The sequence below is a fragment of the Zonotrichia albicollis genome, chromosome 12 (genome assembly GCF_047830755.1).
Source record: "Zonotrichia albicollis isolate bZonAlb1 chromosome 12, bZonAlb1.hap1, whole genome shotgun sequence".
NCBI lineage: Eukaryota > Metazoa > Chordata > Aves > Passeriformes > Passerellidae > Zonotrichia > Zonotrichia albicollis.
In genome coordinates this window covers 9,061,905-9,075,931 of record NC_133830.1, presented here as the reverse complement: position 1 = coordinate 9,075,931, position 14,027 = coordinate 9,061,905, and the positions used below count along the sequence as shown (strand labels likewise).

At 47.2% G+C, this 14,027-nt stretch overlaps 1 protein-coding gene across 2 annotated transcripts in view; it reads left to right on the top strand.

Moving 5' to 3' along the window:
* Positions 1–413: 413 nt before the first annotated feature.
* The window catches only part of MTMR14 (myotubularin related protein 14), a 30,557-nt gene continuing 16,943 nt past the window's right edge, over positions 414–14,027 (top strand). Inside the window, exons 1-10 of one of the 2 annotated variants that reach the window (XM_074550561.1) lie at positions 414–804; positions 880–1,025; positions 4,910–5,018; positions 6,042–6,117; positions 6,833–6,893; positions 7,409–7,531; positions 8,057–8,130; positions 10,881–10,951; positions 11,535–11,609; positions 13,916–13,982. In XM_074550561.1, the coding sequence (XP_074406662.1) occupies positions 583–804; positions 880–1,025; positions 4,910–5,018; positions 6,042–6,117; positions 6,833–6,893; positions 7,409–7,531; positions 8,057–8,130; positions 10,881–10,951; positions 11,535–11,609; positions 13,916–13,982 (1,024 nt within the window). In that variant the 5' untranslated portion in view covers positions 414–582. The remainder of the gene's footprint in view (positions 805–879; positions 1,026–4,909; positions 5,019–6,041; positions 6,118–6,832; positions 6,894–7,408; positions 7,532–8,056; positions 8,131–10,880; positions 10,952–11,534; positions 11,610–13,915; positions 13,983–14,027) is intronic. The other variant, XM_074550562.1, reaches the window with a different exon arrangement.

Genomic DNA, 14,027 nt, shown 5'->3' with positions numbered 1-14,027 from the left:
GCATCACAGCCGTCCCAAACCCAGCAGAGACCAAACCACGTCGGGCCAGTTTCATTCTCAGGCAACGAGATGCACCGCGTTAGCTGCAGTTGAACTCAGCTGTCATTAAATGTTTGTGAAGATTCGCAGCTGATTTGCAAATCAGACAAATGCAGATGACAACCACATTGTGCTCCCCTGCAAGAGCCAAGGAGCCGTGTGCCTCCGGCTGAGCACGGGCAGTGCCCGTCACCCTCGGCACGCACAGCCCGGGCTGGCTCCGTGGCACTGCCCGGGCACACGAGCCAGTGCCGTCCTCAGCCGTGTCCGGGCAGCGATACCGCTCACCCCGCAGCTCCTCTGCCACGGGCTCAGTGCGTGCGACCACACTGCGGGAGGGGCTTCTTTAACTAAAACCCGTTTCGGGACTCTTCCTTTAGGGCAGCGCCCTAGGCACGCCCGCCAACGCCACGGTCGGACTCAGTCGGCGAGGCCTGACAGCGTTTGCCGCGTCTCGCTGCGGGTGTAAACGCGGGGCCGGAGCAGAGCCCGGTACCCCCGGAGCGGGGCTCGGTACCCCGGGGCGGAGCGCGGCGCGGCCCGATGACGCCGGGAGCGGGCGGAAGGGGCGCGTCGCGGGCGGGCGGAAGCGGCGGGCGGGACGATGGGCCCGAGGCGGCGGTGAGCGGCGCGGGCATGGCGGCGGCGGCGGCCCGCGGCTGCCCCCCGGCGGGCTCCGGGGACCGCTCCCTGGCCGAGCTGCTGCTGGAGTTCTCCCGGGCACAGTACCGCGCCAAGGACGGCGGAGGTGTCGCCGCTGGCAAGGTAAGGGCAGCGGGGCTCGGGGGGCGCGGGGAGCGGGGAGCGGCGCGGCGGGCATTGAGCGGTGACTCTGCGCAGGTGGAGCGGATCGAGCGGCGGTGCCTGGAGCTCTTCGGCCGCGATTATCGCTACAGCGTGATCCCCAACGTGCACGGCGAGGTCTGCGCCCACTATCCGCGGCATATCGTCCTCCTGGAGCGCGACGCCGGCGCCAGCCGTGACCCGTAAGGCCCCCGGTTCCCGTGTCCCGTCCCGGGCAGTGGCGCCCGGCGGAGTTGTTGTCCCGGGGAGCTGCCGCGCCCGGCGCTCCGAGGCTCCCGCCGGCCGGGGAAGCCCTGCGGGCTGCGCTGCGCTAATTATAGCCCGTGGTGTCACCGCTCCCGGGACTCCCCTCGCTGCCTGCCGGGGCTCCCGTGGGGCTCCTCCCAGGGCTCTTGGGCCGCCCTGGGGAAAGCTGCCAAGCTGAACCTGTAACTCGGGGGCTGTGGAGGAAACGGGGGTGCTCCAGGGCAGCACCAGCTCCCGTGCTTGTGGCCCTGGAGCAAACCTGAGCACAGCCGTGGCTCCTGGTGATTGTTGTGTTGCAGCTTGCCCGAAGGCTCAGGGTTGTGAGTGAGCCTGTGTGATGCTCTCCCCGCCTTGATGAAGTACCTGTGGTCTTGCAGGAAGGCCTCTGATGTGGGAAATTTTAGTCTGCAAATCATCTCAGGGCAGGGGGTCTGACAGGGGCTAGGCAGACAAGACAGCCTAGACAGATATTTCTGTCATTATTCCAGAGCAGGTTCCAGGTTATTTTGTCTCTCCCCACCATGGTGAAGGGGTCAGTGGGCACTGAGGTTTAGTGAGCTAATCGGAAACGCTCGTTCAGTTTGGTGCACATCTGAGCCAGCACATCTCTGGACTTTGACCCACAAACTCAGGATCACGTTGGTCTCGCTTCTGGCTGAGTATGAGCTCCTGCTTCCAGCTCCAACCACAGCCTCTCATTTTTACCTTTTCCTTCAGCAAAACATAATGCAGTTTTGCAGTCTGGACTGTGTGTCCATCACAAGAGTGATGCGTTCAAAGGAGGGTCAGCAAGTCCTTCTCACATGTCCAGCTGCTTTGCCTGAGGAAGGAAAACCATCAGCTGCCGTGCTGACACGTAGGCTGGGTGATGTAGGAGGGGGTCTTTGGAAACCAGCCACAACTGACTGCCAGGTGGGAGAGCTTCTGCCTAACAGTTGGATGAGACTAGAAAAGATTAAACCCCTTGCTGCAAAAAACAGGAAACTGAAGTTTGAAGCTGTTAAGTGTAACTAGGGGAAGCTTTAGGGAAGAGAAACTGAATGCTTCTGCTTTTCCTGCTCTTGCAAGAGGAAAGGATGCTTAATTTTTCTGACAAGTATTCAAAACAAGAGTACCTACACTTGATACCCCGTTTTCTTCTGTGACCTTTGCAAGCCAGCAGTGACAATTAACTGTATTTATACTGATTCTTGGCAAGTTTTGATTTACTGTCTGAGAGTTACAAAAACAGACTACACTTCCTGATTTCAGCATGATGATTTCTGTAAAAGCTGCCAAGTCATTTTTAGACAAATTCAGGTTTTAGTTTAATCATTTTACTTCTATGGAATAATTATGAAATAGAGACCATTGCACTTCTTGTGTTATGGAAGGAAAGAACCTCTTCCAGTGAGCAGAGCACTCCATCCAGGACTGAGTCTCTTTGGCTGCCTCTTGTGGAACCACAGAATGGTTTGAGTTGGAAGGGATCTTAAAGATCATCCACTTCCAACCCCTACTGCCATGGGCAGGGATAACTTCCACTAGATCAGGTTGCTGAGGGCCCCATCCAACCTGGCCTTGAATGCTCCTGGTTTTATCTTTGTAGTGTTTTTAATCAGCTGGTAAGATCTACTTGAAGCGTCACAACTCCGAGAATACCGAGGTGCTTTGGAAGCAGTTTTCACATGTACAAACTCTTTGCTGTACCATCATTTCTGTCAGTACAGCTGCTTCTGGAGCCATGTGAGGAAACAGCAAAAAATTGATATTTTTTAACCCAAATCTGTTCATTCTGTAGCTGGGCAGCTAGGGGAAGAAAGGACTTTGCTTGATCAAAGTTTGCTAACAGTACTCTGAAATCCAGGCAGGTGCAGGAGGAATTCTGTGTGTTTTGAACCTTTTGCTTTAGATTTTACTCCTATTTATGCTGCGTTTAATCACTAATCCTGTAAAAGCATTACACCTGTTCTTCAGAGCAGCTTCCCCCTTGCTACAGGAGTCTTGATACAACTATGTTTGTTTTTCCTCTATGTTTGCTTTTGTAAAGGAAACACAAAGGGAATTAGAGCAGAGTGCAGGATATATCTCTTAATTGTGTGCATTCATTTTAAAACAGCCCCACAACCAAATCTATGCCTCAGAATCTTTTGAGTTTCAAAATAGTTTGGTGTTGGGAATTATACGTGAAGTCATCTCTTCTCACTCTTGCTCACATTTTCCTGCCTTTCCAATTAGCACCCTCATGTTCACATTGTTTAAAGAAGATTAGCTTAGGTTTTTGTTCTTTAAATTCTGGTATGTGTCAAAGGTCTTTGGAGCTGAACAGCAAAATAATTGTATATGCAGGAAAACATGAAAAAACTTAAACGACCACTATGAATTCTGAGAAGCAAATCCTTCTATTAAAAAAAAAAAAAGTACTTGGAAGTCTTGTGTTCTGTTTCCCTGCTTCTACTGGCACCACCTAGTATAATATTTTCCATAAACAGATTGATTTCCATTTTAATAATAGGTTATTTTTTTAAATCCTTCCCAGAATGGCAGCTGCTGGTACATTGCTCCATACTCTCAGTGATTCTGAAGTTTAGCAACTTTCATTAACTCCATTGTAAAGGTATTAATTTGTTCTTAGGCCAGTGTTGTCCTTTGTGTTTGAGTTCTCCTCCTCCATTGTACTCTCCTTCACCCTGATGCACATGTTGCTGTGCATCTGCTCATCTTCATCTGCCCTTTCCATCTGACCCTGGTGGTTTCCCTTGCAGCACAGACTCTCCTACTCATCTTCCTGTGCCTCTTCAGGCAGGGGTGGGTCACCAGAATCAGATGCTTTATCTCAGCTGAGAGCCTGTGCTCTGCACAGCAGTGCTGGTACTTCTGCATCTCTCTAGGGAATTTCCCATGATCTTATTTTTCCCCTTTTTCAGATTTACCATGTGGATAACGTATTAACATCCAGAGATCAGGCAGTTCATCTGCCTCAGTGCTAACTGGAAATTCTTGTTAACCATCTCCAGGTGCATAGCCATGCAGTTTTGTATGTCCAGACTTAACCTGGTTTCTAATATATCACTCTGGATTATTCTCCAATTCCAGCTCTAGTCCTCTTTGCATTGACAGTTCCTCCTTGAGGTCTGTGTAGTTCAGAAGTGAGTGTGGATTCCTGTCAATTGTAGGATGATACTTAGACAAACTGGAGCAATTTTAACATGTTTTCAAAATGTCTCCCAATATGAAACACAATTCTATTTTAACTTCAGCAAAAAAACCAAACAAAGTGTATCTCTGCAGATGCAGCTGACATTAATCTTAAGTACCCTGTTCAACCCACTAACTGATTTAGTTGCTTAATTACCTGGCAACACAAATGCTTGAGGATCACAGAGTGTTCAAGATTTGATTTTCTATTATATTTCTTTTTTTCTTGCAAAACTATCCCTCTGATAGTGAATTCACTGTGGTGGTAGTGCTGAGCTGGTTTTGAATGGAAAGGTGATAGCAGGGAAAACAGAACATGTGTTTTTGTAGGCATTGAGTGTCCTTCCCTAGTAATCCACATGTTAGTCTGTGGCAGATCCTAGTGGTGGTGCTCATGTTTGCCAGTTCCTGATGGTGCCATCATGTACTGTGCATTGGTCTTTCAAAATAAAACAAAGGAGACAGAAAAGTGTCCAAATGTGTTGTACAGCAGCAGAAGCAATTCTCAAAGTGTTTCCATGCTTACCAACTTCAGAGCTGGCTTCTAGGGGAAGGGATGGGATTGCAGCCCAGGGTTTCTGTGGTGGCTTTGCTGAAAGGTGTGTGAGAAGATGCTCTGTACTGACCTGTCTCTGCCCCCTAGGTGTGAGAGCCCTGTGCAGGTGGGCAAACTGCAGGACCTCATCAACCGGAGTAAGATGGCCAGGTGTAGAGGACGCTTTGTCTGCCCAGTCATTCTGTACAAGGGAAAGGTAAAGTTTCATGGGTTACTTGTCTTTGTTGAGAAAATGACCTTTCTCTCTGCCATTTGAACTGTGCAGCCATGCCTTCAGTCGCTTGTCACTTTTCCAAATGGTGTAAAAATCTGTGCTTAGGTACAAGCAGGCAGCCTGTAGTAGCAGGTAGCATTTGCTGTCTAGGCTGCATAAGTTGGCATTTCAGGCTCTTCTCCCCCACCAAATCATGAGCCTTGCACCAAAGGGCTAACTTTTTCTTTTCTCCTGTGTACATCCCTTCTGAAATCCTTATGATATTTGGCATTTCAGAGGGGAAAGATAATTATTGTCCCTGTTTGTCCCTTACTCTTCCCAGCAGCTCGCTTTGAGTAACTTTGCTCTCTCCAGAGAAGTTTCCATTGTCTGTTCCCTTGGGAAGCAAGATTGCATAAATGGTCTTATGAATGTGTGGGCTTGTCTGCAAGGGGATCTGTAAGAAAGTGAAATTAGATTCATTTTTATGTGAATTACTTAAACTGTGTTGAAGCCATGTAGGAATAGTCTAATTTAGAATTTAAGTAACTTAATTCAGTTTTCTCAGTTGAATTTAGAAACACTGCATGAATAGCAAAATCATACCTGTGACAATTTTAATCTGGCTTGACTGAAGCCATTGTGGGCTGCATCTGCTGACCTTTTTTGCAGGAGTGAACTGCCCAGAGTCATCTTGGAACCATCCATAATCTCATCCAGAGGAATGTGGAAATAAGGCTCAAGCAGGGTATTAACAGAGCATGTGTTGCTAACTTGGCAGGAACTGACTGTATTAATGCATTGGAGAATTGGAGATGAAAATATAATTTAAAAACTAGCTACAGATAAAGGCACTTGGGAGTTTGCTGTGTTTGGAGAACTCAATCCTGGACCAGGGTTGAAGGGCAGACAGCTGAGAGGTGATAGCTGTAGATACCAAGCCTTCTATGTAACCTGACAGCAAATAGGCATGATAAGGGAAGGACTCCTGGAGCCTGTGTGATTAATAAAAAAATCTTCCTCCAGCATATTTGCAGATCAGCAACACTGGCTGGCTGGGGAGAGCTCTATGGGCGCACTGGCTACAACTACATCTTCTCTGGTGAGTGAGGAGCCATTTGTCACTGCATGGTGAGGCTGGTCAGTCCTGGGACAGAGCTACACATGAGGCCAAGCTCTTCCCAAAACCAGTGGGAGCTCTAGCATGGGCTGCTTGTACCAGGCTTAGCATAACAGAGCAAAGAATAAAACCTCATGTCCATTTCCAAGCACTGTATACAAGACAGTGCCACAGCTCGAAAGAGCCTCAGTGAGGAAAGAGCTTGAGGTTGAAGAGTGAGTTACAGGAAATTTATAGGCAAATAAAGGCATCCCAAAGGATTCAGGGTAGCAATTCCCAAACACTGGGGATGGGAATAATGGAGGAAAGAGGATTAGAACTTGCTGTTGCTTGACTAATCATTGGGAATCAGTGCTGCTAATGGTGAGATATACTGGACTCCAGGGAAAGCTCTTCGGGCAGTAGTGGGTGTCTATGGTGTGGAAGCTGAAGCTTGGCTTAAAAAAGCACTGCATACCATTTTTGAGGTGTCCTCTGGCTGTCAGTCATGGGTTTGACCTGCCCAGGTACTTTGCAATGACAAGGAGTGTGGGCTACATTAGAAAACAACATTTTCAGGAAGAGGAATTATGGGGAACCACACTTAGGTGTGAAGAGAAGGCATTAAGCCATGACCTTTTTGTTTGTACACACATCTTGTTGGATTGGGGATCAAGTTGGTTCACAAAAGCTTCACTTCTTAATGCCTTTGTTGCAGGAGGTTCTGATGATGCTTGGGCAGATGCAGAAGACATTTCTGAAGAAGACTCTGCATTTAGGTTTGTATGAATGTTTGGGGTGAGGAAAAGGGGGTTTGCTGACTGGCTCAGCCATTCATTTCTGCTCTTTCCTAGTTTGGGTTTTGGGCAGAGGCTTGAGACCCATCAGCAGGCTCAGGGTCTTACTTTCCTTGCTTTTGGAAAAGTGTCTTGAGTATTAATGGCTGGCTGAAGCTTGCTAATTTATTTTCAGAGGAAGAGCCAGACACAGGAATATGTAGAGCCATTAGAAACGCATTTGAAGGGCGTGGCTGTGTTTACTTCACCTAAAAGTACATCTGCAGGCTGTAGAAATTGTGTTGTATCTTATGTGTTTGTTGCAGAACAGAGTGAGATGTGGGAAGGGACCATGAGCACAAAGCTTGCAGTGTCAGTTTGCAGAGTCTGACTTGGCTCATGCTCTGCTGCTTATGGCTGGAAGTGTTCAGGGAAGAACTGTGGCTTATCTGGGAAGAATCAGACTCACCTTGGTCAGTCTTCCATGCTCACCTTGCTTGCCTTATTCTGTCTTGCAGAAATGCAGACTCCCAGCTGTTTGACAAGGTCAGAGGGCACGACATCAAGCTGCTTCGATACCTGTCTGTCCGATACATCTGTGACCTGATGGTGGAAAACAAGAAGGTGAAATTTGGCTTGAAGTGAGTCTGGGTTCTTTTGCTTTTGTGCAGGCTTTGGTTTGCAGCTAGTGTAGCCCTTACCTGTGAATTTACTGTCAGGTGTGGACTCAGCATCCTGGGAGCAGTCCTTGGAAGAATTCTGCAGCAGAATACAATTGATGCTGTAAAGAAAACCCCAAGGTTTTAGGGCACAGAAAACTGTATCAATGGGCAACATAGCTGCTTTCATCTGTCTTCTGCAGTCTGAGTGGCCTTTTCCCTGTAGATCTTGTAGTAATGAGACAGTCACCCCTTCAGAAGGGAGACAGCAATGGAGCCCTCTGTGCATAGGAACAGAGGGAGCTGTTTCTCCCACTTATCTTAGAGAAAAGCCTTAGTGATTTTGGGCTGTACCTATTTATGTGGATGTGTTGAGTAAGTTCTGCCCCTGCTTGCAGCTGAGTCAAGTCACAGCCCAGGGAGGTGCAACAGGTAGATTTTTGGGTGCTGGTGTCTGTGCAAAAAACACTCTGTAAATATCTGCTGTTCTCCTTTTGTCCTGTGCAGTGTGACCTCTTCTGAGAAGGTGGACAAAGCTCAACGTTATGCTGATTTCACACTTCTCTCCATCCCCTATCCAGGTACAGGAATGATGTCCAGAGGGATTCACAAGGGACAGGTGACAGTCGGTTTCTGGGCACTGGGAAATAACTCTGGGTGTGTATATGTAAATGACCATGACTTGCTGAATGTTTCCTATGTTCGTTCTAGAGAAAAACTCCTTTAAGCTGAGAACAGTGCAATGAACTGGATGCTCTGGCAGTGAGTCAGCATTAGGCACTCTTTGAGGTGGCAAAATAATTTCCCAGCAGTCCTTATTAATTCAAGCACGGAGGAAAAGTCCCAGAGGTGGAGCTGGTTAAGATGGCCTTTGACATCTCTGCAACTCTAAACTACTGCTTGATGCAAAATACATTTCTTGTTCTTTGTTATGTAAAGACCCAATTCTTAAGGGTAATTTCTAGTCTGGTGTTCCAGAGCTCCACTGTAAGAAATCCTCAGTGCTTGCAGAAGAGTTCACCTGAGCCTGCAGTGTTCAACAGAGGCAGCCCTTTGCAGCCTGTCTCCTTGGCTATATCCATCCCTGTGCCTAGCAACCACTGCTGGGTCACTCACTCTTACTGATGAACTGAATATTCTGCTGCCTGCTGATGTCAGGCTTGGCGACAGGATCAGATGGGAGGCTGCTGTGCTGAGGTCTGTCTGCAGACTCTTCTTTCTCCCTAATGCACAAAGAAAGGGAGAGGAGAAAAAAACAAAACCAGCAAAACTCTGGTGGATGATCCAGACTCAGACTTCCATGATTGCTAGTTATTGCTCTTAAAGATTTTTTGAAGGTATATTTCCTTTTATACAGAAATTAGTGACAATTCATAGAAGCTGCATGAAGATTTTTATCAAGTTTGCCATGCAGGTTGCCAAGTATACAGAAATAAGAGTATTACTGCTTTCTGTAGTAGGTAGCACGGATACATGTTGCTGCTGCACACATCACCAGACTTGGAACATGACAAAGACTGTGTACACAGGTCTTATGTAGGGCTGTAAGGAATGAAGAAGTGACTCTATAGAGTTAAGGTGCAGAGTTGTTTCTGTATGGGGATCTGCATATGGTAAGCAATATTATTCAGTGATGGTCCTTCCTCTTCTGCCCTCTGGGACAGCTGCTTTCTTTTAGCAGCTCTTCACTGCCACGCTAGAGATAAACCTTATAAAACTGCAAATACTCCCTGCAGATGTTGCCTGATTTCAGCAGAGCTGGTCCATGGGGGAATGTTGTCATTCTGTTAAATCTAAGGCATACACATCTAAGGATCAGCAACCCCTCTAGTGACTGGCCAAATGCTGTGATACATTCTTATTGATGTTTCCAGGGTTGCACTGAAAATTTCTGTTTTGTAATTTGTTTCTGAAGTTATTCTGAGATCCTTTTGCCTTAGGTGAGCAAGGCAGTGTCCAAACAGAGTCATAGAATTGTTGTGGTTGGAAAAGACCTTTAAGACAATTGAGTCCAGTTGTTAACTCAGTGCTGCCCAGTCCCCACTAAGCCATGTCCCTGAGTGCCACATCTACCTGTCTTTTAAATACCTCCAGGGCTGGTGACTCCACTCCTTGCAGAGGGTGCACTTGATCCCCTCATCCAGGTCATCAGTTAATATATTAAACAGGCCCCAATACTGAACCCTGGGGAACACCACAAAACCTGGGGATCAGATAGCAACTGGATTTAACTCTGTTCACCACCACTCTTTGGGCTCAGCCATCCAGACAGATTTTACCAAGTGAAGAGTGAGAACTGTCTGGAGTGAAAGACTTGAGTTAAAATGGGGTGTCTGTAGAAGCTTTTGGTATTTGTGGATGCCAACACTTATGCCATAATCCCCCATTCTTTGCACAAAGTCATTGTTTAATTGGAGTTAAATCTCAACTGACAGACTGTGTCCTGACTGCCTATTTGAGGATTAGTCCTATCCTTGCACAAATTCTTCCCTTAATTTTTTTTCCATTGAATTTACTTGTGACTTGCAGGGTGGGAATCTCTCTCCATATCTGTGCCTGCCACAGGGGTGTCTGGGTGCTGTGGGCTCCGTGGCACTGCTGAGGTGTGCACAGCATGCTGGCAGAGGTGTTTTCTGTCGCCTGCAGGCAGCTGCAGTGCTAATGGTGCTGCTCACCTGTGACTAAGTGACTGCGGCTTGCAGCAGAGACTTCAAATGGTTGTTTGAGAAGAGCTGAGCCAAAGGACGCACTTCAGGAGGGGAGGGCTTGGGGGACAGCTTGGAAGTGGTTATGTACCTCCTTCCTTCAGATAGGGTAAATCCCATGTTGGAAAGAGAAGACTTAAATGTGAGAGAAATCAAGGCCCCTCTGACAGAGCCCTTTCTTGTTCCCTGCAGCAGATGCCCTGTGAAAATTGGCTTTCCCCAGGGCTCTGCCAGCACCTTCTTTTGGTGACTCCTCCTCACTCAGCATGTCAAGCTGATGCCTTAGATCTGTGCAAAAGTCCAAGGCCCTGCAAAACAAAGCACCTTGCTGAAACCTTTTGTTCAGGAAAAAATTAAATCAGTCCCTCAAGCTCCCCATTTGCTGTAGTTGGAGTTTGCCCTTTGCTGTGTGAGTGTCTGTACTGCTGAGTGCCTTGGGCTGTTGTTGCTGGAGGCCGTGCTGCACAGTGTACTGAGGATTACTGCTCTTTTCTTCCCACAGGCAGCAGTTTTGATTGGTTTGGATTTCTGGAGCCTGGGGCTGCCAGCACTCCTAGTCCCACGGGCACTTCACTAGTTAGATACCAGTTAGCTGAATCGTTGTTCATTCTCTCTTTTTCTTGCAGGCTGTGAATTTTTTAAGGACTACAAAGACCGGGATTATACAGCTGAAGGTCTCATATTTAACTGGAAACAGGTACATGGATGTTACAAAATGGAGAGCTGTGTGTTTTACTGGGTTTAAGTCTTGCCTCCCAGTTCCTCAGTGATGCTCTGTATGTCATGTGCCTATTTCTAATCACAAGGAGATAAAAGAGATACAGAATGTACTAAATTACTGATTGTAAAATTAATATGTAAGATAAATTAATCATTATCCTGAAGTCTAGGATGCTTGACCTCTCACGGAAGGTATGGGTTGCTCCCAGTTTTGAATTCTGACCTTACTGATAGTCTTGGTTCTCAGTTCTTTCTTCATATTTTGTCTCCTGCTCAGGGGATGGTTGAGTGGGGCAGTCTTAGAGAAATGCAGAGACTAATATGCCCAGCTTTCACTCTTGGGAGCACATAAAAGCTCCTCTGTCCTCTGGTCCATTAGTCGTTCCAAGAGTCTGAGTTTATTCTTACCTCTTCAGGACTTTGCATCCAAAGATGCTTTGCTGAGATGTTTTCTTCTCATGCACCATTTGGCATTTGTTGTCTTGGCTTTTTTTTTTCTGGAACTCAGTTCCTTTGAGTCGTGACTTTTCTCTGACCAACTGTGTCTGGGTTTTTTACAGGACTATGTAGATGCTCCATTAAATATCCCAGTCTCTCTGACCCAGTCTCTGAATATTGATTGGAGCGAGTACCAGGTGAGCAAAGTGGATGTCGCTGTGGGAGGTCAGGGATGCATTCAGGAAGGATCAGGAGAGGTTTGAAATCTGACTTGCTCCTATTGCTGTAATCTGGCTCACTTCATAGCATCCCAGTGGGGGCAAGGCTGCTTGACAGAACAGCAGTGGAAATCCTGTACCCAAAAGCTCTGTGGCTTGCTGTGCCCCAAGGCAGCTGACTGTAAAGTCAAACCTTTTTTTGTAGCTTTCAAAAATTTGCAATCCATTAGGGAGATAGGTTGTTAACAAAGGTAAGGCACAAGACAGGAAACAAAGCAGTATTACCTGTTCTCAGTCTCAGCTCAACATGGGCCTGCCCTGGGCAGACTGCCTTGGCTGTGGGAAGTCTTGAGAGAGACTCCTCTGTGGGCAGAGCCAAGGGCACCTTCTTCATGGGCATGCAAGGTGCCTTCCTATGGGAGAGGAGCAGATAATCATAACTGGCCATGGCAGGTCTCCACTCTGTACTATGGACAGCGTGGCAAACAGTAATTGAACTCTTCTGTTTGCTCAAGCTTCAAAGTCTACCTTTGTTCACAACAGGGAGTATCACCTTATACTACTGATTAGTATGCTCAATTTCACACATCAGTGGATCTACCAGGTTTTGTGGGGATTGACTGTGCTGGAGCATGTCGTGTTATTGTGCCCTGTGGCTGGAAGCACCAGAGAACCAGCAGAGCTCCCTGTGCTGGGCCACTGTTTGTTGTCAGTGATGTAAATACTGTTTAAGTGCCAGCATAAGCAGAATCACAGAAAAGTTGAAGCAGAACTAATAGAAGTAGAGCTTGTGTATGGCTAGAAACTTGTTCACTAGAATACTGAGCAGCCCATATTTTAAAAAGGATATTAAAAATTGAAGAGGGTGTAATAAATAGATGCAGAAATTATTTGAGGCCTGGAGAACATGCTTCACTCAAAACTGAAGTTCTCAGTCTGTTTAGCTAATCACTAAGGTGATTAATGTGTAAGTACATTTTTAGGGAGAAAATAGTAATTCTAAAGCACTCTTCAATCTGGGGAAGAGGAGCTGCACAGGAAGCAATATCTGCATCTAAAATCAAGCCTTCAGATAAGGACAAGCAGTCTTGCACATTACTTTTGAGGATAATCTGCTGGAACATGCTGCCAAAGGAGTAATGAGCTGTCACCCCTATTTGAGATGCTTCTCTGGGCAAAGATGTTGCCATGTGCAAGCCTCAGGCTTTACGTGGGGCAACTGAAGAAAACTTTTTGGTTCATGATACAGAGAGATCAGACTGGATAATTGGATGATGCCTTCTAAAATAAGCAGAAGATGGATTGAATTGGGCAGATAAAAGATTTTGTAATTATGTGTTTTTCTGCTGCAGGCTGACTGTGTTCCCCATTTCCCTAATGTTTTGTGGCTCTGCAGGCTCCATGGCTGAGCAATATGCTCTGTGTCTGACTCTGGTCTTCAGTGTGGTTACACACAGATGTGCACACATGCAGGCACACAGCAAGGGTTCTTTTGCTTGTGGTCTCATGTCACTTGCACCACTAACACTTCTGCCATGAAATGTGTCCCACTCTGCTTTTTCCTTGCCAGTGCTATCTTATTTCCCTTGAGCTAGTCCTGATTCTGATCAAACCACTGAATTTCCCTGCATCTGCTCGTGACATGATGGTCAAGTGACGAGCTTGGGCTTGTTCTGATGTTCTTCACCTGCATGTCCTGTAGTACTGCAGGTCTCTTGAGTTCAGAGCCCTTCTGTAGTTCTGCTGCTACTTGGGGGTTACTGAAGAATTCCAGTGCCTGTCTGGAGGGTGGGTGAGGGTCAGCAGCCAGCTGGGGACATTTTCAAGGACCACAGAGTTTTGAGCAAAGTGCTTGGGTTGTGGGAACAGCCCTCTGGCCTTGGCCTGCTCATCCCATTGTGCTGCTGGTGTTGCACACGTGGCTGGAATGTGGCTCAGCCACTTGGAAAAGTGCACGTGTGCAGAACTGGGCCAGTGCTCTGCAGGTGTTTGCTGCCTCTCTGAGCAGGGGCTGCTTGCAGCTTTGGGGCTGTAGGCAAAGCAGCTCCTCTGCCAGCCAGGAAGACAGGAGAGATGCCCTTTTATTGTTTTGTTTGTCTACCGGTTATCTTGTCCCAGAGTGTCTTTTGCAGAGAATGGGGAGATTGATACAAAGGGGAAGTCTGTCACTTTGAGGAATGGCCATGTGGTTATTTCTGCTTTGCTGCTGTTCTGGATAGAGCAGCTCTGAACTGCAGAGCAGCCTTTGGCTGTGACCCTCACCATCACCATTCCTCTTCCTGCAGAGCTGGGACCTCGTACAGCAGACACAGAACTACCTGAAGCTGCTGATCTCCATTATCAATAGTGATGGTAAGGCAAACTCCTTGCTCCCAGCAGTGTAAGTGGAGCAGCCAC